The sequence below is a fragment of the Salvelinus namaycush genome, chromosome 35 (genome assembly GCF_016432855.1).
Source record: "Salvelinus namaycush isolate Seneca chromosome 35, SaNama_1.0, whole genome shotgun sequence".
NCBI lineage: Eukaryota > Metazoa > Chordata > Actinopteri > Salmoniformes > Salmonidae > Salvelinus > Salvelinus namaycush.
In genome coordinates this window covers 18,821,849-18,848,414 of record NC_052341.1, presented here as the reverse complement: position 1 = coordinate 18,848,414, position 26,566 = coordinate 18,821,849, and the positions used below count along the sequence as shown (strand labels likewise).

At 44.3% G+C, this 26,566-nt stretch overlaps 1 protein-coding gene across 5 annotated transcripts in view; it reads left to right on the top strand.

The window, feature by feature from the left end:
- Positions 1 to 3,214: 3,214 nt before the first annotated feature.
- LOC120030080 (putative sodium-coupled neutral amino acid transporter 10) overlaps positions 3,215 to 26,566 on the top strand; it is a 33,686-nt gene continuing 10,334 nt past the window's right edge. For 2 of the 5 annotated variants that reach the window (XM_038975414.1, XM_038975416.1), the window contains exons 1-10: positions 3,215 to 3,902; positions 4,234 to 4,397; positions 4,538 to 4,631; positions 9,876 to 10,019; positions 12,343 to 12,467; positions 23,937 to 24,039; positions 24,219 to 24,401; positions 24,518 to 24,629; positions 25,702 to 25,808; positions 26,108 to 26,267. In XM_038975414.1, the coding sequence (XP_038831342.1) occupies positions 3,807 to 3,902; positions 4,234 to 4,397; positions 4,538 to 4,631; positions 9,876 to 10,019; positions 12,343 to 12,467; positions 23,937 to 24,039; positions 24,219 to 24,401; positions 24,518 to 24,629; positions 25,702 to 25,808; positions 26,108 to 26,267 (1,288 nt within the window). In that variant the 5' untranslated portion in view covers positions 3,215 to 3,806. Of the gene's footprint in view, positions 3,903 to 4,233; positions 4,398 to 4,537; positions 4,632 to 9,875; positions 10,020 to 10,730; positions 10,856 to 12,342; positions 12,468 to 23,936; positions 24,040 to 24,218; positions 24,402 to 24,517; positions 24,630 to 25,701; positions 25,809 to 26,107; positions 26,268 to 26,566 lie in introns of all 5 variants that reach the window. The other 3 variants (XM_038975412.1, XM_038975411.1, XM_038975413.1) reach the window with 3 other exon arrangements.

Sequence of the window (26,566 nt, the reverse complement as noted above, 5' to 3'; positions counted from 1 at the left end):
CTGTGAAATCCATAGATTTGGGCCTAAGGAATTAATTTCTAATGACTCATTTCCTTATATGAACTGTAGCTCTGTAAAATCTTTGAAATTGTTGCATGTCGCATTTATATATTTGTTCAGTATAGTTGGCAGGGGTCTTCACGTCAACATTATTGTATTTTGATGTATTTCTGATAACTTTTAAGACTTTTTATGCTCTATGTTTTCCATGCCAACATCTGTTTATCCAAAAATAAAAGCACTTACAGTACTACCTCATTTTTAAGCTGAAAAATGGTTGAAAATGTATTCTATGCCTTAATTTAAAAAAAAATATGGACTCTTATTTGACACCCAATTTGATATGCTCCTATAAACTTCACATGTTGGTACTCATGGGTCCTTTAGATGGAAATTCCCATAACTAGCTTTCTCATGACCCAAATACTTAGAACATAACCCTCAATTTTTCAAAGACAGAATCAACTAAAATGAACTGAAGTTTAATTTTAGAGCTTCATTCCGATTCTACATGGCCTCCCCATTTAACAACAACAACACCAGACCTAACCATCCAGCCCAGAAGACATCTTTTGTCCATTCCTTCATTCTATCTGTAGTCTAGTAGCCTATTAGCAGAGTGGTCATTAGAGCCTCTAGCCCCCAGTGTATTACTGATGGTCAAATGACAGGGGGTTAATAGAATGTTGAGGGGCCAGAGGCACAAAGGTAGGCAATGTTCAGTTGGATAGGCAGGGCCATGCAGTCTCTCTCTCTGTATAGGAGGCTGGTTGAAAACCCCATTCATGGCCAGGGCTAATGCTGCGTTGTAATTAACTGTGATTACTGGAGCAGAGGGCTCTCTCTCCCTCTCCCTCTCCCTCCCTCCCTCCCTCCCCTGGTTTCCTGGGCAGACTTAGGACCTCAAGCCCCCGGTGCTCATGGGAAATCGTGTGCATGCCTGGCCCCAGAAAGGCCTCCATTCAGCCGTCCGCATGCTTGACCTCTCAGGGGTCAGAGCTCTGCTTTGTGTCCCGCGACCCCACCGCGACCTGGGGTCACCTACAGAGGTCAGTAGGTCAAATCCAGATGCCTGTGTCTAATTTCACCCCGACTGGATTATACTCCCAAATCTGCCCTGAAATGTGTCCCCAGAAAAATGCCCCTAACTACAACTGCTGGCCATGTACCTGGTCCTGCCTCCGCCAGTCTTATCAAGGCAACTGCCTTCCATACCTTCATGCACCCATCTCCCGCCGGCCTCATTGCACGCAAGCACACACACACTCCCTCAGACCCCAGCCGTATCCCAACCGAGGCCATGGGCCTACCTTGAGGGATTAGGTGTGGACAGCCAGGACCCTCCAGCCAATCAACCAGTCTGTCACATTGATTTTGAGGGGTCACTGGAGCACAATGGCCAGGCTTTTCGTGTCTTAACCTTCCCATACCTCCGTGACGCACACACACTTGCGCATGCACCCACACACACACTCTTTCCCCTTCCCACCAACGAAAGCTCCATCGGATCCCTGCCTGTCAAATCCCCCTTCCCCAGAGCCCCTACTGGCGTAAAGTGCTCGGGTCATCCCCCTCCTCTGGTCCCACACCTTCCTGGTCAGATGACACAATAACCACTAGGGCTCAGGGAAGTTACCCTAACCACAGATCTAGCCTATAGGATAGTCTTCCTTTCCCCCAGTCATAACTGTAACATTTGGAAGAAATACACAAAACTGAAGCAAAGAATCTGAAGCAAAGAACATCTATTCTTCTTTAAAGTTTTATGTCATACTACACCTATTGGTGTATTGCCGCCACCTACTGTATGGGTTCTTCTTCTTTGTTATTAGTGTGGTCTGCAAACAAATGCTATAGGTGCATGCCTCCACCTACTGTTTTGGCTGTATATCAGCAAAAAATAATTAACATAAAAGTAAACTAAATAAACTAAACTAAACTCAATGTACTCCTTTATTCAGATTCAACTGCCAACGTCCATCCCTACAGGCTCTGGTGCCTGAGATGGAAGAGCATCTTCAAATCAAATCAAATTGTCTTTGTCACATGTGCAAAATACAACAGGTGTAGACCTTACAGTGAAATGCTTACTTACAAGCCCTTAACCAACAATGCAGTTTAAAAATATTGACTTGGCGCTAGATCTTTGGACAGTAATCTTTGCAATGTTTCGTCAGTGAAGTCCTGGAAACCCAAAAACCTTTCAGCCGCAGATACTATTAAGGCCAGTTTGTTGGACTTTTTGTTTGTGTGTGCAGTACAATTAATCACATGCATAATAAACACCATAAAATAAGATTGTCTATTCTCTGCCTGAAGGTTTTTCATATGGTCGCGGCTGCGCAAACACAGTTCATTGGTTGGATCTAGGGACGCTACTTTTCCGAAATGCTCTAACACGCCTGGCCGCTAGAGTCCGCCCAAGCGCATCATGCAGTCTTGTCACGATTCAACGACAAAAGAGATAGGAATCACAACGGGCAATGAATAAGACCGTATAACACCCCACCCAGGAGACTATCGACCAATTGTGTTCACGTTGTCATGCTGCGTCACGCAATCCCTTCTTAAAGTCAGGAGTCGAGAAACTTCACTATTTTCCACGAAAGTACGTAATGTCACGATTCCAAAGCTATACGATATTACAGAGAATAGGTTAGTTATCTTACATCTCGGAAAAGATTTGTAATGTTGTACTCCTTGTTCCCGAATTTCATGCTAATGTTGAGTTCTAAGCAAGCGCCCAATTGACTCCCATTGCCTCCTTGAATGAGAACTCGCCTTGTCCCAAAATAGCCCAGAATGCATCGTGCGACGTATGGATAATTTACACAATGGGCGTTAATACGATTTCAAAGGGCTTTCCCATGTCCTCAAAAGTATCTCTGGGTGTAATAAGAGCCAGATGCATTGGTAATAAACTGCACAGCTCTAACAAAGAATAAATAAGAGAAAATAGGCATCGTTGTGAGTGCGGGACTCCGCGATTGTAAAGCAGAGGCATTACAAGGAATCCTGTCGATGAATGTTCCTTCCACATAGGCACCTGGAGTGGGGTGGGGATTTGGGGGATTTATTTTGTTTGTATTGTATATGACGTTGGTATTTTCCCCCAATGGATATTTTTATTTTTCGTTCAGTACCCGTACAGTAGGTGGCGGCAATACACCAATAGGTGTAGTCTGCCATAAAACCTTAAAGACGAAGAAGAGTAAGAGCCAGATTCATACTTCCTGTTTACACGTTCAGGAAATAGTGATTTCCGTAGCTTTTGTAGTTGTTTATCTCATGGTAAATATGAACATAAAACTTTATAGCGTTATGTGATGGATATAAATTGATAACGGTCTATTTTAATCCAGTGGACGAGTCACCGATGATAACATAAGCTTCAACATCAAGGGAATCGAATACTGTTAAGGTTAGGTGTGTGTTGAACAAAGTTTTTGCAACAACAAAAGCTCGATTTCCTTTCAGCTGTCAATTTTTCCTTTTGAACGTACATGCACGATGCAGATAAACGTATTTTATTTCGTGAAATTAAATATACATAGCTACATGTATTTTAGCTGAATGATCTAGTTTGCCTGTTCGGTATGTTTTGGTTTCTCTAGCTATCCTACTAGCGCCACGTCACATAACTCTTGAAAAGGATACGCTTTGGAAAAAGCAAAGCAGAATCAGACGGATTCAACTACTGTCATCATCGTTACTTGGACTAAATAACGGCCGCCACTTTACCGTGGTCATTTCTCTACGTAGTATTGAACGGTTTTTGTGTGGTGAAGAAAACCTAACCATTCAAAATGACGGCGGCGGCTTCAAACTGGGGTTTGATCATGAACGTGGTCAACAGCATCGTTGGAGTGAGCGTTCTGACCATGCCGTTCTGTTTCAAACAGGTACGGTTTCCGCTATCTTATATCGGTCACACGATTATTCCATTGCAGAGGTAGTTTATCTTATCGTGTGTAGCGACTTTGAACTCACGATAAGCTACTGGTGTGACGGCAGTTAATGCGTGAACATTTGTTCGGTGTTTACCTTTCCACGAGCCCTAACAGGTGCATTATACAGGCTGTGCACCTCATGCTTTATGCTGATCTTGACATCTTTGTACCGAATTGCAGTTTTAGGCCCCCATCATGCCCCTGTCAATATGAAATGTGTATGACAGAGTTGCCATATTTGCAGTTTTGAAATAACCCTCTGTCTCTGCTTCTCTCGCTCTAGTGTGGGATAGTGCTGGGGACTTTGTTGCTGTTCTTCTGTTCGTGGATGACCCACCAGTCGTGCATGTTTCTGGTCCACACGGCTAACAGCACCAAACGCAGAACCTATGCTGGCCTAGCTTTCCATGCCTATGGCAAACCAGGCAAAACACTGGTGGAGACCAGGTATGTGTCCTTTCCTTTGAGAGCCAATACTGTTGTGATGTATATCTTGTGTCTTTAGAGCCTTGATCAAATGCTAATATCTGAATGTCTCTCCCTCTTCCTCCCACTCTCTCTTGGGCTCTCTCGCTCTTCCTCTACAGTATGATAGGTCTGATGTTGGGGACCTGTATTGCCTTCTATGTCGTCATCGCTGACCTGGGCTCTAATTTCTTCGCCCAGTTGTTGGGCCTACCGGTAGGAGTCATGAGTTTTGAATTACAGAAGCAATCAGAGAATACAATAGGGCTGCATGATTTGGACAAAATATCTAAGTGCACATGTTTTGGGCCAGATATTGCGATTATGAATTGCGATTTTTTTAAAGCGTGGTAATTCCATCAGCCATGGTTAATACAAGTGTCTGGGTAGAGAACATCACTTCTAAAATGAGATAATATGAATTAATACATACCGTGCTAACTGAATAAAAAACAAATTGAACAAATGTTTTCCAATATTGTTATACATATGATAGCAGATAGGATTATTGCACCTACATATTAACCGATGGAATAGAAAGCTTATGATTGTGTAATTATGTATAAGTAGGCCCAATCATTGTTATAATTTAAATGAAGTCAAATTGCTTTAAAAACATCTAACACGTAGCCTACTGATTGCAAGGTGCAGCCTGTGACCAAAACATTGGAGTCTGGTCCAGTCATCAACGCGATGGCCTTTACCGCGTTTGGTCCAGTCATCAACGCGATGGCCTTTACTGCGTTTGGTCCAGTCAACAACGCGATGGCCTTTACCGCGTTTGGTCCAGTCAACAACGCGATGGCCTTTACTGCGTTTGGTCCAGTCATCAACGCGATGGCCTTTACCGCGTTTGGTCCAGTCATCAACGCGATGGCCTTTACCGCGTTTGGTCCAGTCAACAACGCGATGGCCTTTACTGCGTTTGGTCCAGTCATCAACGCGATGGCCTTTACCGCGTTTGGTCCAGTCATCAACGCGATGGCCTTAACTGCGTTTGGTCCAGTCATTCAACGCGATGGCCTTAACTGCGTTTGGTCCAGTCATCAACGCGATGACCTTTACCGCGTTTGGTCCAGTCATCAACGCGATGGCCTTTACTGCGTTTGGTCCAGTCATTCAACGCGATGGCCTTTACCGCGTTTGGTCCAGTCATCAACGCGATGGCCTTTACCGCGTTTGGTCCAGTCATCAACGCGATGGCCTTTACTGCGTTTGGTCCAGTCATCAACGCGATGGCCTTTACCGCGTTTGGTCCAGTCATCAACGCGATGGCCTTTACCGCGCTTGGTCCAGTCAACAATGCGATGGCCTTTACCGCGTTTGGTCCAGTCATCAACGCGATGGCCTTTACCGCGTTTGGTCCAGTCATCAACGCGATGGCCTTTACCGCGTTTGGTCCAGTCAACAACGCGATGGCCTTTACCGCGTTTGGTCCAGTCATCAACGCGATGGCCTTTACCGCGTTTGGTCCAGTCATCAACGCGATGGCCTTTACCGCGTTTGGTCCAGTCAACAATGCGATGGCCTTTACCGCGTTTGGTCCAGTCAACAATGCAATGGCCTTTACCGCGTTTGGTCCAGTCATCAACGCGATGGCCTTTACCGCGTTTGGTCCAGTCAACAACGCGATGGCCTTTACCGCGTTTGGTCCAGTCAACAATGCGATGGCCTTTACCGCGTTTGGTCCAGTCATCAACGCGATGGCCTTTACCGCGTTTGGTCCAGTCATCAACGCGATGGCCTTTACCGCGTTTGGTCCAGTCATCAACGCGATGGCCTTTACCGCGTTTGGTCCAGTCATCAACGCGATGGCCTTTACCGCGTTTGGTCCAGTCAACAACGCGATGGCCTTTACCGCGTTTGGTCCAGTCAACAACGCGATGGCCTTTACCGCGTTTGGTCCAGTCATCAACGCGATGGCCTTTACTGCGTTTGGTCCAGTCATCAACGCGATGGCCTTTACTGCGTTTGGTCCAGTCAACAATGCGATGGCCTTTACCGCGTTTGGTCCAGTCATCAACGCGATGGCCTTTACCGCGTTTGGTCCAGTCATCAACGCGATGGCCTTTACCGCGTTTGGTCCAGTCATCAACGCGATGGCCTTTACCGCGTTTGGTCCAGTCAACAATGCGATGGCCTTTACCGCGTTTGGTCCAGTCATCAACGCGATGGCCTTTACCGCGTTTGGTCCAGTCAACAATGCGATGGCCTTTACCGCGTTTGGTCCAGTCATTCAACGCGATGGCCTTTACTGCGTTTGGTCCAGTCATCAACGCGATGGCCTTTACCGCGTTTGGTCCAGTCAACAATGCGATGGCCTTTACCGCGTTTGGTCCAGTCAACAATGCGATGGCCTTTACCGCGTTTGGTCCAGTCATTCAACGCGATGGCCTTTACTGCGTTTGGTCCAGTCATCAACGCGATGGCCTTTACCGCGTTTGGTCCAGTCATCAACGCGATGGCCTTTACTGCGTTTGGTCCAGTCATCAACGCGATGGCCTTTACCGCGTTTGGTCCAGTCATCAACGCGATGGCCTTTACCGCGTTTGGTCCAGTCATCAACGTGATGGCCTTTACCGCGTTTGGTCCAGTCATTCAACGCGATGGCCTTTACTGCGTTTAGTCCAGTCATCAACGCGATGGCCTTTACCGCGTTTGGTCCAGTCATCAACGCGATGGCCTTTACTGCGTTTGGTCCAGTCATCAACGCGATGGCCTTTACCGCGTTTGGTCCAGTCATCAACGCGATGGCCTTTACCGCGTTTGCGCCATTTTATTGTAATTCAGACTTGCTGCTCCTCATTCAGGCCCCAGGTGACTAAAGCTTCTCTCAAACCCAGAGTGATGTTTTCTCATGTGTGATCTCCGGGGAAGAAGCCTATGATGTTTGCAAGCACCGACCTTTCAGTTGAAACTACTCATCAAGTCGGTTGTAAACAACGTGTGAACTCTGTTTCAACTTCTCCCTTCATTTTGTTATATAGTGTTGGCATGGCGACTTGGGAGAAATGCAGTCTTTTATCTCCTGTCCAGTTTTTTTAAATAATCTTCTTGAAGACGTCTACAGTTACATGCACACAATAATATGATTATTGTGAATAGTCAGATTTAAACATTTACATTATTTGCAAGAATACTGATTTCCCTAATGATCCTGTTTACATGGATACATCTGAAATCAGGGTAGCCTATTTGATTCTGAGTTCGGACATATAAAGTTTCTATTTAAAAACAATTTCTAAGATTAATGCATTCAGTTTTTCCGAACTCACTTCATTCTTGGTTTTAATGTTCATGCGTCACATGCACAAAAGACGAAGGAAGCTTGTGCTTTTAATTGGTGTACACTTACTTTGAGTATGATTTAGGCAGATTAAGGTAAGCAGAGTAAGGTGTTTACGTGTCTAATGCCATACTCGGCCTAGTGCCATAATCAGTTTAATATAGAATTACTAGTGTGCATGTAAACGTACTACAGTAAGTGTAGATATGAGTCATGTCTTTGGCTATACGATAGATGGGTGACAGCCTCTGTAATTTCTGTGTGTCTGCGGGTTGTGTTTTCGTAGGGTGTTACACTTGAAAACGCATTAGCAATCAATGCCTGCCTAACGTACAGTGCATTCGGAAAGTATTCAGATCCCTTGACTTTTTCCACGTTTTGTTACATTAGTCTTATTCTAAAATGGATAAAATATTGTTTTCCTCATCAATCTACGCACAATACAAAATAATGACAAAGCGAAAACAGGTTTTTAGACATTTTTGCTATTTTATATATATAAAATAGCAAAAATGTCTAAAAACCTGTTTTCGCTTTGTCATTATTTTTTAATTTTTTTTTAAATAGCTTATTTACATAAGTATTCAGACCCTTTGCTATGAGACTCAAAATTGAGATCAGGTGCATCCTTTTTTCCATTGATCATCTTTGAGATGTTTCTACAACATGATTGGAGTAAATTCTATTTATTGGACATGATTTGGAAAGGCACACACCTGTCTATATAGTTGACAGTGCATGTCAGCGCATAAACCAAGCCATGAGGTCGAAGGAATTGTCCGTAGAGCTCCGAGACACGGTTGTGTCGAGGCACAGATCTGGGGAAGTGTACATTTCTGCAGCATTGAAGGTCCCCAAGAACACAGTGGCCTCCAACATTCTTAAATGGAAGAAGATTGGAACCACCAAGACTCTTCCTAGAACTGGTCGCCCGGCCAAACTGAGCAATCGGGGTAGAAGGGCCTTGGTCAGGGAGGTGACCAAGAACCCGATGGTCACTCTGATAGAGCTCCAGAGTTCCTCTGTGGAGATGGGAGAACCTTCCAGAAGGACAACCATCTCTGCAGCACTCCACCAATCAGGCCTTTATGGTAGAGTGGCCGGACAGTAGCCACTCCTCAGTAAAAGGCACATGACAGCCCGCTTGGAGTTTGCCAAAAGGCACCTAAAGGACTCTTAGAACAGGAGAAACAAGATTCTCTGGTCTGATGAAACCTAGATTGAACTCTTTGGCCTGAATGCTAAGCATCACGTCTGGAGGAAACCTGGCTCCATCCCTACAGTGAAGCATGGTGGTGGCAGCATCATGCTGTCAATGTTTTTCAGTGGCAGGGACTGGAAGACTAGTCAGGATCAAGGGAAAGATGAACGGAGTAAAGTACAGAGAGATACTTGATGAAAAGCTGCTCGATAGCACTCAGGACCTCAGACTGGGGTGAAGGTTCACCTTCCAACAGGACAACGACCCTAAGCACACAGCCAAGCCAACGCAGGAATGGCCTTTGGACAAGTATCTGAATGTCCTTGAGTGGCCCAGCCAGAACCCGGACTTGAACCTGATCGAACATCTCTGGAGAGACATGAAAATAGCTGTGTAGCGACACTCCCCATCCAACCTGTCAGCTTGAGAGGATTTGCAGAGAAGAATGGGAGAAACTTCTTAAATACAGTTGTGCCAAGCTTGTAGCGTCATACCCAAGAAGACTCAAGGCTGTAAACGCTGCCAAAGGTGCTTCAACAAAGTACTGAGTAAAGGTTCTGAATACTTGTGTAAATGTGATATTTCAATTTTGTATTTTTTTTATACATTTGGTAACATTTCTAAAAACCTGTTTTTGCTTTGTCGATATGGGGTATTGTGTGTAGATGAGGGGAGGGGGGGAAACAATTTTATCCATTTTAGAATAAGGCTGTAATGTAACAAAATGTGGAAAAAGTCAAGGGGTCTGAATACTTTCAGAATGCACTGTAGGTGGCTGGCTATGGCTCAATCTTCATAAAATAGGGGATGGTTCTTTTTCAAATGATTGAATAAATGTGTCGTGTTGTCTCCACAACTCAAAAGGTACTTTTTGCACAACACTTGGTTTCCTTGTACTGTTGCTGATTTGTTTGAACCGATTGTTTGTGTGATATGATTGGTTAGAGATTGTGTCCTTTCTTGCCCTCCGCAGGTGTCATTTGGTTTCCGTGTGCTGCTGCTGATCACGGTGTCTCTGGTCATCGTGCTGCCTCTCAGTCTGCAGAGAAACCTGATGTCATCCATCCAGTCCTTCTCTGCCATGGCCCTCATGTTCTACACGTTCTTCATGTTCACGGTGAGACCGCAACTACACGGGTAGGGGAAGGGGTACAGGGCTGCCTGCAGCAGGTGTAAGAGGGCCATACTCAGATGGGTAAAATGTTAAGAGTTTTGCTAATATACATTTTACTCGATAGGTTTTTACAAAGAATTATGGCTCTTCTATAATGATGATATGTGTTAAGTATCTAATTCCTGTTTCACACTGATAGAATAATGGCTGTTGACACTGTGTGACTCCCTTGCCTTTTCTTTGACCCTATTGCGAAAATGTATTGATGTTGTGATTGTTGTTGATGTTATTGTTGATGGCTCTATGTATTTCTGTAGTATTTTCACTGCTTACACAGTTAGTATTTAGCACTGCTACTGTAGTATAGTGTAGCCTCTTTGTGCTATCCTGTGCTCTGCCCCAACCTCCTGTAGTAAAACCATGACATCTCTACTGAACACCACTGTCAGTTGGAGTACTGTCATGTCTGGGATTAGAACCAGACCCAGTCCTGGCCCTGACCTCCACCTACCTTGGTCCAGACCACTAACCCTCTAACTGATGTATCTCCCTTCCTCTCCTACTTCCTTTTCTATCATTGCCGTTCCTGACCCCCCCCCCCCCCCCCTTCCTTTCTGACACCTCCTTTACGATTCTCTCTACCTTCCTCTCCCTTGTGACTGTTTCTCTACTCTCCTGTGTTGCTGCTGACTGCTGTCTGGCTGGCTGCTGTAGATAGTCATGTCTTCTCTGCGTTACGGCCTGATCTCAGGCTCCTGGTTCGAGCGTGTACACCTGTGGCGGGTCAGGGGCGTCATACAGTGCCTGCCCATTATCGCCACCACCTTCTGCTGTCACCCGTAAGTAACCATGGAAACAATCCTTGAACTCCGACCTGGGGGAAGGTATCAACTCCGAGGCTAAGGGGACAAAATTCAATCCCCAACCCACCTACCACCTCCTAAAACTAATAGCATCCTCCCTCTCAATCTCCAATCCAATCCTCGCATTTCCATTTCCTTTCCCCTCTTCAAATTCATTTTCGTTTGTCTTTAGGTTGTTTGTGTGTCTATGGTTTGGAGGCAAGGGGGTGCACAATTATTGATTGCTCAACCCCTGTCCCCCCAAACTGCCATCCTCTGATGTGGAGGATGCTCATGGAGCTCTCTTTCTCTGGTCCTCTGGAGCTGGATATGGGAATCAACTACAGACAGTAAATGCCGTACCGATCAAAACATCTGCCCCTCAGAAATATTTATTTATTTTCTTGATCAGTCTTTAAATTCTGCATTTTAGTTGGTTGGGCTGCACAAAATGAGTAAAAATCAAATTGCTATTTTTGTACCAAATATTGCTAGTTTACTTGCGATTATTGATCAAAACACTGGTTAAACTGTTGGAATCATAGAAATTGAATAATGATTTTAATTTTATGGTTGGAATATAGTGGGCACTTGGAATGCAGTTTTGTTTTGCATGACAACAAATGAAAAGTAAGGGAGGAGATGGTTGTGACAGAGCAGGAACCAAAGTGTTGGTCAGTCTTTCCCATGGGAACCTAATTAGATTTAAATGGATAGGTACATTCATACAAAGATTTTAGAATATTCTTCACCTTTTCCTCTCTGATTAAGAACAAGCTGTCTCTCATTAAGAACAAGTGGATTAGCATTAGGGGCTAACAGGAAACCTTTAGGCATATTTGCAGTTTCCTAAGGCCAACTAAGAGCAAGTTACACAAACAAATAGTATAATATAGAAAATATGTGGATTTATATTAAGAAGTAAGCTGGAAAGTTGCGTTGTTCTTGTTTGGGAAAAATCTGACAGCATGCTGTTTGGTCAATGCATGCAGAGTGAATCTCAAGCACGAGAAACTGCCTGGTTGAGTGACTGGACGGAGAGAACTCTGTCAACTAAAGCAATAAATCCAAAGTAAAAATACGGGCCTTACAGATGGTCGTTTCAAAATATCGCAGCCTCTTGTCATATGGATAATGCGCATGTCAATATCACAATTTAGATTACCATTAGATTAAATGTGCAGCCCTACTAGTTGGGCATTGGGCATGTGTAAATCTCTAACAGGTTCGAGAGGATGATTTCTGATATCGTCACAGCCTTATTTGGGCAGGAGGAGACTTTTTTATCAACATGGCATATTCTGTCTCATTTTTTAAATGTTGTGTTCAAATTCATTTTCTCCGGTTCCTCCCCTCTTCATTCTTTCACTCATGATCAGACAGGCCTTCAGAATGGGCTTCTCTCCTCCTCTTCAACCCTCCTGTTCTTCTTTTGGTTCAAGCCATAACTCCCCCCTGCTCTCCCCCCTCCCTCCCTCCCTCAGATGGTGCTGTCCTCATTCAAACACGGGCTACTCAGTGGCTTTTGGCTGGGGCGGGTCAGTTTGGTGCGCTGGGATGGTGTCTTTCGTTGCCTCCCTATCTGTGGCATGGCCTTCGCCTGTCAGTCGTAAGTACCTCCCAGTCCCTTCCCGCCCCTCCTGCGCAGTCCCTGAAATGGTGATAGGATATGGGTTGTGTTCATTAGGCACAAAAAGAAGTCCGAGACACTTTATAAACTAAAAAAAAACATAATAATAATGAAGGGGTACATACCTAAACTTGTCCAATAAGTTTTCAAAAGTTTCCTGTTTCGTGCCTATTGAACATGACCAGGATGTAGAGTCTAGAGTAGAGGTCGACCGATTATTATTTTTCAACGCCGATACCGATTATTGGAGGACCAAAAAAAGCCGATACCGATTAATCGGCCGATTTTTTTATTTATTTATTTATTTGTAATAATGACAATTACAACAATGCTGAATGAACACTTATTTTAACTTAATATAATACATCAATAAAATCTATTTAGCCTCAAATAAATAATGAAACATGTTCAATTTGGTTTAAATAATGCAAAAACAAAGTGTTGGAGAAGAAAGTAAAAGTGCAATATGTGCCATGTAAGAAAGCTAACGTTTAAGTTCCTTGCTCAGAACATGAGAACATATGAAAGCTGGTGGTTCCTTTTAACATGAGTCTTCAATATTCCCAGGTAAGAAGTTTTAGGTTGTAGTTATTATAGGAATTATAGGACTATTTCTCTCTATACGATTTGTATTTCATATACCTTTTGACTATTGGATGTTCTTATAGTATTGCCAGTGTAACAGTATAGCTTCCGTCCCTCTCCTCGCTCCTCCTACCTGGGCTCGAAGCAGGAACACATCGATAACAGCCACCCTCGAAGCAGCGTTACCCATGCAGAGCAAGGGGATCAACTACTCCAAGTCTCAGAGCGAGTGATGTTTGAAACGCTATTAGCGCGCACCCTGCTAACTAGCTAGCCATTTCACATCGGTTACACCAGCCTAATCTCGGGAGTTGATAGGCTTGAAGTCATAAACAGCGCAATGCTTGAAGCATTGCGAAGAGCTGCTGGCAAAACGCACGAAAGTGCTGTTTGAATGAATGCTTACGAGCCTGCTGCTGCCTACTACCGCTCAGTCAGACTGCTCTATCAAATCATAGACTTAATTATAACATAGGTCATTAATATGGTCGAATCCGGAAACTATCATCTCGAAAACAAAACATTTATTCTTTCAGTGAAACATGGAACCGTTCCGTATTTTATCTAACGGTTGGCATCCATAAGTCTAAATATTCCTGTTACATTGCACAACCTTCAATGTTATGTCATAATTACGTAAAATTCTGGCAAATTAGTTCGCAACGAGCCAGGCGGCCCAAACTGTTGCATATACCCTGACTCTGCGTGCAATGAACGCAAGAGAAGTGACACAATTTCACCTGGTTAATATTGCTAACCTGGATTTCTTTTAGCTAAATATGCAGGTTTAAAAAGATATACTTCTGTGTATTGATTTTAAGAAAGGCATTGATGCTTATGGTTAGGTACAGTCGTGCCACGATTGTGCTTTTTTCGCAAATGCGAAAAATGTTAAATCATCCCACGTTTGGCGAAGTTTGCTGTCTTTGTTAGGAAGAAATAGTCTTCACACAGTTCGCAACGAGCCAGGCGGCCCAAACTGCTGTATATACACTGACTCTGTTACAAGAGAAGTGACACAATTCCCTAGTTAAAAGAAATTCATGTTAGCAGGCAATATTAACTAAATATGCATGTTTAAAAATATATACTTGTGTATTGATTTTAAGAAAGGCATTGATGTTTATGGTTAGGTACACGTTGGAGCAACGACAGTCCTGTTTTGCGAATGCGCACCGCATCGATTATATGCAACGCAGGACACGCTAGATAAACTAGTAATATCATCAATCATGTGTAGTTAACTAGTGATTATGATTGATTGTTTGTTTTTTATAAGATAAGTTTAATGCTAGCTAGCAACTTACCTTGGCTTCTTACTGCATTCACGTAACAGGCAGGCTCCTCGTGGAGTGCAATGTAAAGCAGGTGGTTAGAGCGTTGGACTAGTTAACCGTAAGGTTGCAAGATTGAATCCCTGAGCTGAAAAGGTAAAAATCTGTCCTTTTGCCCCACCGTTCCTAGGCCGTCATTGAAAATAAGAATGTGTTCTTAACTGACTTGCCTAGTTAAATAAAGGTGTAAAAAAAACTTAAAAAACGGCCAAATCGGTGTCCAAAAATACCGATTTCCGATTGTTATGAAAACTTGAAATCGGCCCTAATTAATCGGCCATTCCGATTAATCGGTCGACCTCTAGTCTAGAGACAGAAATAGAATGGGTAGAATGGACATGATAGTTCACGTGGTCTTTCTTTCATGCTGCTCCTAATATGTTGTAAATGTGCTATTGTTGCATGTAGAACACTGATAAATGTACTGAATGGAGCATGACTACCTGCATTCATAAAGACAACACAAAGGCTATAGGGTTAGTCTGCAAGGTGATGGAGACAGAGTTTTTGGATGGAGAGTTAGGGGTGGGGGATGTTTGTAGGGGGAGTTTGCTGTTTCACTTTCACGGCTTCACACTTAACCAATCGGCTACTTCATTCCCTGTTCTATCGCCAGGTACTTCTACTTCTAGACGCAGTCGCCTGCTGTAGTTGTATCTGTCTAACATCATGTTGTTTCGGTGTGGGTTTTTTAATGTGTTGCCAGGAACTGCATTCTAGCCCTGGGAAAATATGTTATTTATCACAACAGCACTGCTTGCACACCGGCTGTTGAAGCCTGGAGACAAGATGTTGATTGGAGATCTTGAGGAGTAAAGAGTAGGATCTACAATATAACTAGCGAGAGATGGACCACGAGAGCATTTTCTTCCTCTACATTTAACATGAGTCATTTAGGACACGCTCTCATACAGAGTGACTTACAGTTTGTGCATTCATCTTAAAATAACTAGATCGGACAACTGAAAGGCAATAATTTGTTGTATTCTTTTGGGGGGTAGGGGTGGTGCGAGGCAGGGTGCTGTGGGATTAATTAAAATACTCTTTGAAGAGGTAGGGTTTCAGGTTATTTTCGGAAGATGGGCAGGGACTCAGGGGGAAGCCAGGACAGCGAAGAGCTACTCTACTGTAGGGGTGGGAGGGCTAAGAGACCAGAGGTGGCAAAACAGAGTACTCGGGTTGGGGTGTAGGGTTTGAGCCTAGCCTGAAGGTAGTTGCTCCATAGGCAAGTACGATGGTCTTGTAGTGGATGCAACCTTTGACTGGAAGCCAGTGGATTGTGCAGAGGAGTGGGTTGACATGGGACAACTTCGGAAGGTTGAACACCAAGTGGGCTGCAGTGTTCTGGATAAGTTGCAGGGGTTTGATGGCACAAGCGGAGAACCCAGCCAACAGCGTGTTACAGTAGTCCAGACAGGAGAGGACAAGTGCCTGGATAAGGACCTGCACCACTTCCTGTGTCAGATAGGGTCGTACTCTACGGATGTAGAGCATGAACCTGCACGAGTGAGTCACTGCTTTGCTGTTTGCAGAGAATGACATGGTGTCCAGGGTCATGCCCAGGTTCTTTGCACTCTGGGAGGGGGACATGTGGAGTTGTCAACTGTTATGGAGAGGTCTTTGAACGAGCAGGCCTTCCCTGGGAGGAAGAGCAGCTCCTTCTTGTTGAGCTTGAGGTGGTGGGCCAACATCCCAGCTGAGATATCTGCGTTTCGCTACCTGGGTGTCAGTAGGGGAGGGAAGTTGAAAAGTAGTTGAGTGTCATCCGCATACAAATGATAGGAGAGACCATGTGAGGATATGACAGAGCCGAGTGACTTGGTATATAGAGAGAAGAGACGGCCTAGAACCGAGCCCTGTGAGAGAACGTGGTGCAGACAAAGATCCTCTTCACCTGATAGGAGCGGCGTGTCAGATAGGATGCGATCCAAGAGTGTGCAGAACCTGAGACACCCAGTCCTGACAGTGTCGAAAGGCAGCGGATAGATCTAGGAGGATGAGAACAGAGAGAGAGTCAGCTTTGGCAGTGCGGAGAGTCTCCGTGAAACAGGAGAGCAGTCTCAGTTGAGTGACCCGTCTTGAAGCCTGACTAGTTAGGGTCAAGAAGATCGTTCTGAGAGAGATGGTGAGAGAGTTGGTCAGAGACGGCACGCTCAAGTGTTTTGGAATAAAAAGAAACAAGGGATACCGGTAGGTCGTTTTTGACTTCAGAGGGGTTGAGTGTTGGTTTCTTAAGAAGGGGAGCGAACATTTTGAAGTCAGGGGACAAGCCAAATAAAATGTTATTTGTCACATGTTTCATATAACAACAGGTGTAGACTAACAGTTAAATCCTTACAGGCCCTTCCCAACAATGCAGAGAGAAAGAAAATTGAGACGTAATAATAAATACACAATGAATAACAATAACTTGGCAATATACTAGGACTGACCCCAATTATTCGACTGGTCGATTGTTTGGTCGATAGGCTGTTGGTCGACCCAAGATTTTCTTTAGTCGAGCAGAGGCAAAAATATACACTACCGTTCAAAAGTTTGGGGTCACATAGAAATGTCATTGTTTTTGAAAGAAAAATAACATCAAATTGATCAGAAATACAGTGTAGACATTGTTAATGTTGTAAATGACTATTGTAGCTGGAAACGCCAGATTTTTTTATGTAATATCTACATAGGCGTACCGAGGCCCATTATCAGCAACCATCACTCCTGTGTTCCAATGGCACGTTGTGTTAGCTAATCCAAGTTTATCATTTTAAAAGGCTAAATGATCATTAGAAAACCCTTTTGCAATTACGTAAGCACAGCTGAAAACTGTTGTTCTGATTTTAAAGAAGCAATAAAACTGGCCTTAGACTAGTTGAGTATCTGGAGCATCAGCATTTGTGGGTTCGATTACAGGCTCAAAATGGCTAGAAACAAAGACCTTTCTTCTGAAACTTGTCAGTCTATTCTTGTTCTGAGAAATTAATGCTATTCCATGCGAGAAATTGCCAAGAAACTGAAGATCTCGTACAACGCTGTGTACTATTTCCTTCACAGAACAGCGCAAAGTGGCTCTAACCAGAATAGAAGATTGAGTGGGAGGTCAACGTCAACAGTGAAGAGGCGACTCTGGGATGCTGGCCTTTTAGGCAGAGTTGCAAAGAAGAAGCCATATCTCAGACTGGCCAATAAAAGATTAAGATGGGCAAAAGAACACAGACACTGGACAGAGGAACTCTGCCTAGAAGGCCAGCATTCCGGAGTTGCCTCTTCACTGTTGATGCGCACCTGATTACGCATAGAATAAGGCCTATAGGCTACCTGGCCTGCTCGCAAATGTAGGCATATAAAATAGGCCCATTTGGGGATCTGGTAGTATTTCTGATTTGGGGATCTGGTAGTATTTCTGAATGCACCACCACGAATGAGCTGTGGAGCTTCTCAAAATAATGTTTTCTTCACCTCAAACGGCAAGTAAACAAAGTTTGTACACTCTGAGGGCCCAGAATTGTATACAATGTTCAATGAGCTTCAGGCCAGACCCAAGTTAATAGTTGATCCAATGTTTCAAGGTTATTGCAGACAGGCCATGTGTAGCCATTGCGATTTATAGGATATTTATTTTTATCAGGATATTTTCTACCTGCAGGCTGCAATGTTTTTATCTGTTGGCTTTATAGGCTATTTTTACATAGTTTATCATTTTCATTTAGATTTGGATATAATTTTGGTTAACCAATTGACAATGATTTTAAGATACGAATACGTTATTATAAACGAAAAGAAACTGTCCTACGAAAATGTTCTATGAAAACGATAACTGGCACACAGATCGGTAGAAATGGTAAGATAAATTGGCATTCCACATGAGAAAGGTTGCCGACTCCTTGTTTAGCCTGTTACCGACAACTTCAGGAGAGTAATGGCAAAATCGGCGAAAGCCAGTAGTTTTCTTCTTGTTATCTTGATCTCTGACTCCCTCTTGAGTCATTTGTGTCTTATTTCATCAAACAGTGAGCTTAATTTTGGGTCAAATCCCGTTAACGGGATCGATTTGACAACTGCAGGGCGCCAAATTCAAACAACAGAAATCTCATAATTAAAATTCCTCAAACATACAAGTATTATACACCATTTTAAAGATAAACTTGTTGTTAATCCCACCACAGTGTCTGATTTCAAAAAGGCTTTACGACGAAAGCATACCATGCGATTATGTTAGGTCAGTACCTAGTCACAAAAAACACAGCCATTCTTCCAGCCAAAGAGAGGAGTCACAAAAAGCAGAAATAGAGATAAAATGAATCACTAACCTTTGATGATCTTCATCAGATGACACTCATAGGACTTCATGTTACACAATACATGTATGTTTTGTTCATATTTATATAAAAAAATCTTTAGTTTACATTGGCGCGTTATGTTCAGTAATGTTTTGCTTCCAAAACATCCGGTGATTTTTCAGAGAGCCACGTCAATTTACAGAAATACTCATCATAAATGTTGATGAAAATACAAGTGTTATGCTTGGAATTAAAGATATACTTCTCCTTAATACAACCGCTGTGTCAGATTTCAATAAAGCTTTATGGCAAAAGCACACCATGCGATAATCTGAGTACAGCACTCAGGCACCAAAACAAGCCGTACAGGTACCCGCCAAGTTGTGGAGTCAACAAAAGTCAGAAATGGCATTATAAATATTCACTTACCTTTTGATGATCTTCATCGGAATGCACTCCCAGGAATCCCAGTTCCACAATAAATGTTAGTTTTGTTCGATAAAGTCCATCATTTATGTCCAAATACCTCCTTTTTGTTCGCGTGTTTAGTCCAGTAATCCAAATGCGCAGGCACTAGGTCCAGACAAAGTCAAAAAAGTTATATTACAGTTCGTAGAAACATGTCAAACGATGTATACAATCAATCTTTAGGATGTTTTTATCATAAATCTTCAATAATGTTTCAACCGGACAATTCCTTTAGAAATGAAAAGGAACAGAGCTCGCTCTCACGGTCGTGCGCCTGACTTAACTCATGGCATTCTGCCAGACACCTGGTTCAAACAGCTCTTATTCGCTCCCCCTTCACAGTAGAAGCCTTAAAGACTGTTGACATCTAGTGGAAGCTTTAGGAAGTGCAATATGACCCCATAGACACTGGATAGGCAAAGACTTGAAAACCTACAAATCTCAGATTTCCCACTTCCTGGTTGGATTTTTCTCTCAGGTTTTTGCCTGCCATATGAGTTCTGTTATACTCACATACATCATTCAAACAGTTTTAGAAACTTCAGAGTGTTTTCTATCCAAATCTACTAATTATATGCATATTCTAGCTTTTGGGCCTGAGTAGCAGGCAGTTTACTCTGGGCACCTTATTCATCCAAGCTACTCCATACTGCCCCTCAGTCCCAAAAAAGTTAAAGCATCAGGCATGCTCAATGCATATATAGTTGACCATTCGCAATACCAAGCGTCGGCTGGAGTGGTGTAAAGCTTGACACTATTGGACTGTGGAGCAGTGGAAATGGATTCTCTGGAGTGATGAATCACGCTTCACCATCTGGCAAGTCCGATGGACAAATCTGGGTTTGGCGGATGCCAGGAGAACGCTACCTGCCCGACTGCATAGTGCCGTCTGTAAAGTTTGGTGGAGGAGAATTAATGTTCTGGGGCTGTTTTTCATTCTAGACGATTCTGTTTCAGCAACAGTTTGGGGAAAGCCCTTTCCTGTTTCAGCATGACAATGGCCCTGTGCACAAAGCAAGAGCCATACAGAAATGCTTTGTCAAGATCGGTGTAGAAAAACATGACTGGCCTGCACAGATCCCTGACCTCAACCCCATCAAACACCTTTGGGATGATTTGGAATGCCGACTCCGAGCCAGGCCTAATTTCCCAACATCAGTGCCTGACCTCACTAATGCTCGTGTGGCTGAGTGGAAGCAAGTCCCTGCAGCAATGTTCCAACATCTAGTGGAAAGCCTTCCCAGAAGAGTTTAGGCTGTTATAGCAGCAAAGGGGAGACCAAGTCAAATTAATGCTCATGATTTTGGAATGAGATGTTCGATGAGCAGGTGTCTACACACTTTTGGTCATGTAGTGTACATGGGGTACAAGTACCAAGTCGATGTGCAGGGGTACGAGGTAATTGAGGTAGATATGTACATATAACCTATGAATGAAGTGACTATGCAATGTGATAGGTATTTAACAGTAGCAGCAGTGTATGTGATGAGTCCAAACAAAAGTTTTGCAAAAAGGGTCAATTCAGATAGTTTGAGTAGCTCTTTGATTAACTATTTAACTAACAATTTACCCGCTCCACTACAGCCCCATCGATGTGCTCGGCCCGCCAGTGGTCAGGGATGGGGGAAGTGAGGAATGGGAGGAGGTCTCCGGAGATGGTCTAGAGAAGGGAGGGGGAATTGGGTCAAGCAGGCAGGTTGTCGGGTGGCCAGACCTCACTAGTCGCAGGATTCCATTTGGAGATAGAGGGGAGAAAGAGGTCAAGGTGTAGGGTAGTTCTGTGTGAGTGGGATCAGCGGAATCAGTAGGCTGAGTGAATGAGGAGCGGATGTCGTCAACCTTCTTTTCAAAGTGGTTTTCAAAGTTGTCCGCAGAGGGAGATGGGTGGAGGATTAAGGAGGGAGGAGAAGGTGTAATAATTTCCTAGGGGTAGAGGTAGAAGCTTGAAATTTAGAGTGATAGAAAGTGGCTTTAGCAGTGGATACAGAGGAAGAGAAGATAGACAGGAGGGAGTGAAATTATGATAGGTTCTCCAATAGTTTAGCTTCCTCCATGCCCGCAGTCCTGTTCTGTACGCTCGCAATGAGTCACTCAGCCACGGGACAGGAGGGAATGGCTGAGCCGGCTGGGAGGAAAGGGGATTGTGCGAGTCATAGGATGCAGAAGGAGAGGAGAGTAGAGTCGAAGAGGCAGAATCAGGAGGCAGGAGGGAGGATTTAGCAGAAGGGGGAGATGATAGGATTGAAGAGGAGAGAGAGAGGGAGAAGATTGCAACAGCGCACAACCATCTGGGTAGGGGCTGAGTGGGTAGGGTTGGAGGAAATGGAGACCGAAAAGGAAACATATTAGTGATCAGAGACCTGGAGGGTGGTTGCAGTGAGATTAGTAGGCAAAAAGCCTCTAGTAAAGATGTCAAGCATATTTCCTGCCTTATGAGTGGGAGGGGACTGGGAGAGGTCAAAAGAGGCAAGGAGGGGAAAGAAAGAGGTGGAAAGAAATTAATTTAAGGCAGACGTTGGGAGGTTGAAGTCGCCCAGTATGAAGAGCGGTGAGCCATGTTCAGGAAATTAGCTTATCAAGGTGTCAAGTTCATTGAGGAACTCTCTAAAGGCACCTGGTGGACCAGATGACAACAATGTTAAGCTTGAGTGGACAAGTGACAGTAACAGCATGGAATTCAACAGCATAATCCACCCATCCCTCCCTCTATCCAATCCCTCCATCTTCACCTCCATCTGCATGTTCTGTCGCTGCCTCCTCTCTTCTGTCATTGCCATGCTGCCTGGGATGAAAGGGGAAGGGAGGGAAAGGTTTTGGGTGGGTGGGTGGGGGGTGGGGGGGGGGGGGTTAGGGGTGTGTTTGGGGTTGGACTGGGTTGTGTGTTTGGACTTTGGGGTTGACTTTGGTACATACGCTGACGGTTTGCATGTATGAAGTGTCTTAAGGGAGTTTGATGTGAGTTTTCTGGAGGTGGTTGGGTAAGGTTTATTGGGTGAGTTTTTTTTGGGGGGGTGGGAGAGGCTGACTGGTGCTGAGACTGGAACAAGAATAATTATCCCACTGAGGTAACAATACTCTCGTGTGTACGCACGCACGCACGCACCCACGCACGCACGCACGCACGCACGCACGCACGGGCCTGTCCTAGTGTGTGTGTGTGTGTGTGTGTGTGTGTGTCACACTAGCGGTGATGAATGTTATTTGGCAGGGCCCTCTGTTGGCCAGTGGTCAGACAGCGAGCGGAGCGCTGCTCGACTCCATGCTGCTTCAGCCAAACCACTAATCAGACCAATGGACGGCTGCCATCTAATGTATTCACACACTGATTAAACAGCTTTCAACACATACGCTTTTTATGACCTTTTATTAAAGCTGTTTACGCTCATTTATAACATGACTTAATATCACCATTAACCAGGCCAGGACTATAGAGTTATGAAACTGTGCAGTCATAGTATAGACAAACACGAATGAAAATGTCCCTCTGTGATACTGCTGTGGAATCAAACAAACGAGATAAGCAATATGAAGACAATGTCTGTCCCTCTACCCACACATGCTGGAGTGTTAGTTTCAGTTTGACGTCAAGAAGTATTTCAAATAAATAGGCATTGAACGCTGTTTTACAGACCGTATAAACCGAATAAGAAAACATACATTGGACTATTTTACAGATGGTGTAAACTATAAATAGAATGAAAAAACATTGGAAATGGAATGAGGTATATTGAGAGAATGTACAGTACTCTACAGGTTTGAGGTCTAGTTCCAGTAAGCTGTTTTATTTGAGCTCAGCTATAAGTTGGAATAGTTCCTGAGTTTAAACAGGCGTCAAAGAAAAGCACCGTGGGACAGTGCTGTACACCCATAAAAAAACGGAGAAAGAGGGAGTGAATGCGGTAGAGAGACACGGTAACTGTATGCTCTCTCTTTCTCTCTTTTTCACACACACACACACACACACACACACACACACACACACACACACACACACACACACACACACACACACACACACACACACACACAAAAGTGAGTGCAAAAAAGACAGCCAAGAAAGGTTATAACGCTCTAACCCTAGTCTAACACTAGCTGTTATATAAAGGGCCTGTAAATTCCCCTTTTAATGTGCTGCTGGCCTGTTCTTTTACAGTGCTGCTTGATGACAGACAGCCCGTTCTGTCGCTTCTTTGTTTCTCAGAGATAATAACCAGCACTTTACTGCACCCCTCCCTGACTGACAGACAGCCTCACCTACTCTCATTCTCACACACACACATACACTTGTGCATGGCATCGCACGAACATACACATGCACACACGGTGTCGCACACACACACACACACACACACACACACACACACACACACACACTGTGCGGAAACCACAACTGCCTTTTTGTGAAATGAGCTGTTTTTCTCTCCCTGTGTGTTAATCTAATATGATACCAATGCTGATCCTCGCTGTTCAATCTCACCATCTATAATGAGTAGAGATCTAAACCGTCAGATAAACCTTTTTACCCTCTCATGACCAATTTGCCTCGACCAATATCTTATTCTTTGATTCAAATATACAAATTTGATTATGATCTTTAAAAACCCCAAAACATTGAATTATCCCCAGTTGATGTTGACAGCTGTTGCGTCTTCGGTCTCCTCTCTCTAGACTACAAAGTTTGTACTAAAACTTTAGCTTTTTCCAGTGGAGCTCTAAGTTTGCCCTGAAATTTGACCTGTCTAGTCCTGTCTGATGTGGCAGCTGTAGTTTGTGCGCTGGTTGTTTGTTTACAGGCAGGTGTTGCCTACCTACGACAGTCTGGACGAGCCCTCCATCAAACGCATGAGCACCATCTTCACCACCTCCCTCAACGTCGTCACCACCTTCTACATCACGGTGAGTCGTGCATGCTGATGTCACTTCCTGTCTCGATGTCTTCACCGCATAGTACATTGTTCTATACTGCATGATGGTTTAGGTGTGTATGTGTGTGCATGACTTTTGAATTTAACACTTTGATATTCCCCTCTTCCCTCCTTCCTTCCTCTATTCATTCCCTTCTCTCCTCTCTCTAGGTGGGCTTCTTTGGTTACGTCAGTTTCACGGACGACATAGCCGGTAACGTTCTGATGAACTTCCCTTCTAACCTGGTGACAGAGATGATCCGGGTGGGCTTCATGATGTCAGTGGCTGTCGGCTTCCCCATGATGATACTGCCCTGTAGACAGGCCATCAACACCATGCTGTTCGAACAACAGGTGACTTTATACACAAATAAAGGTTAACACAGTAAATAGTGATAAGATATTATCATTCCCTAACCAGAAGAGCTTTACTGTAGAATACTGTTATAATGAATCTTTTTGTCCCTCAGCAGAAGGACGGGACGTTTGCTGCAGGGGGGTACATGCCTCCACTTCGTTTTAAGATGATCACCCTCGCCATCGTCTTCGGAACCATGCTGGGAGGCATCCTCATCCCCAATGGTGTGTGTTTGTATGTGCGTGTGGGGCAGGCGGGCATTCGTGTGTGTGTGTTCACGTGTGTGTGTGTGTGTGTGTGTGTCCTTCTTATGTTTGTATGTCCGCAGGCCTTTTAAGATGCATGTGTTGTTTTATGTGTGTGTTGTAACTCAAGCTTTTTACGACGTGTTTGAATATGAGTTTATGACTCAGTGACTGTCACACTCTAACACACTCCTTAAATCACACCTCTACTTTTATCTCCTCTGGACGAACAGGCAGGAAGATAGCGCTATTATTCTCCCTTCCGCACGCACGCACGCACGCACGCACGCACGCACACCCAGCCAGCCAGCCTCTGGTTCATAGACCCCCACAGAGCACATTTGTTCTTTAGCGGTCTCCGTTAGTTGTCTGTGTGCTGTAATAATGATCTAGATGTGAAGGTTGGGGTGAGTTTGAATGTTTTATTCATCTTGTGTGGTAAGGCTATTTGTTAGGGTTGTGTTTGGGTAGGTACACACACACACACACACACTGCTGTGTTTGGCTGGGGTGTGTGTATCTAATCAGGCTAATAGAGAGGAAGGGGGAGGAGGGACTCCAGGGGGAACAGACACTAAATCTGAGGGACACAATATAGCCTGGGTTCCCAGGATGAGAGATGGGGCCTGGGCCCAGCGCCCAGACAGACCTGCCCAGGGGAGGGAGGGGTTGGGTCGGGAGGAGGATGGCACTGGTACTGGCTTGAAACACAGGTTCTGGATGTGAAGCTTGTACTAGATTAGATCAGGGGGGTGTATGTTTGTGCTTCATTTGGGACAGGGCTGTGGGCCAGATGGGTTGAAAGATGGTATGGAGATACTGACTTCTGATTGAACAGGAAGGCTAAGCCCTGTCCCTGTACTGTATGTATGGTGTGGAGGTGCAGGAAGAGGTGGAGAGAAAGATGAGAGCGGATTAGGAGGATGAGGACTGTTAGCCTGGCTGACGCACAGACCCACGTGGTACACTGTCAGCTAGAGTATGTCGCTTTAGCCAACCAAGGGATTGTGAGTGTGTAACTAAATGTTTCTCTATGCTCTTATGTCTGTAGTGGAGACCATCCTGGGACTGACTGGAGCCACCATGGGCTCCCTCATCTGCTTCATCTGCCCCGCCCTCATCTACAGAAAGATACAGAAGAATGGACTCACTGCACAGGTACCACACAGACACACACACACACACACACACACACACACACACACACACACACACACACACTATCCCTACTAACCCCATCACTGACCAACATCCCTCTCTCGCTCTCTCTCTTTCTTTCTCTCTCTCTCTGGTGGTCTTCTGTAGCTCAGTTGATAGACCATGGCGCTTGCAACACCAGGATAATGTGTTTACATATGGGTGGTCCCAGGAATCAAAATGTATACACACTTTTGGATAAGCATCTGCTAAATGGTATATTTTATTATTATATAATCTTTCTCTCTCTCCCTCTATAGCTGGTGTTATGGGTGGGGTTAGGCATCCTGCTGGTCAGCACCCTTACCACGTTGTCAATCTCAGCCAGTGACTCCACCCCAAAGCAGGCCCCTCCTCCCCCTGCATCGGTCAAGAGTGCCATCTTTGGGGTCCTTCCTGATATTCCTGATTTACGGAACGGTACAGCCCATATATTACTATTATAGCCACAGGCCATGTTCCATCGCCGAGTGAACTTTCCATTCTATTCTGTTCTTTGTTATTCTATTCTAATCAGTTCCAAATCTGCAATGCTCCAAACTCCAAAGTTCACATTTTGATGTCATTGTTGGAGAGAGAGGTGCAGAAAAGTGAGAGTATAGAGAGCAAGAGCCAAAAGGTGAAAGAAATCTTAAAACAAAGAAATATGGAACCGCGGATAAATGGGGGAATATATTGAGTTTTTGACTGACGGACAGCTAGACAGACTGACAGACGGG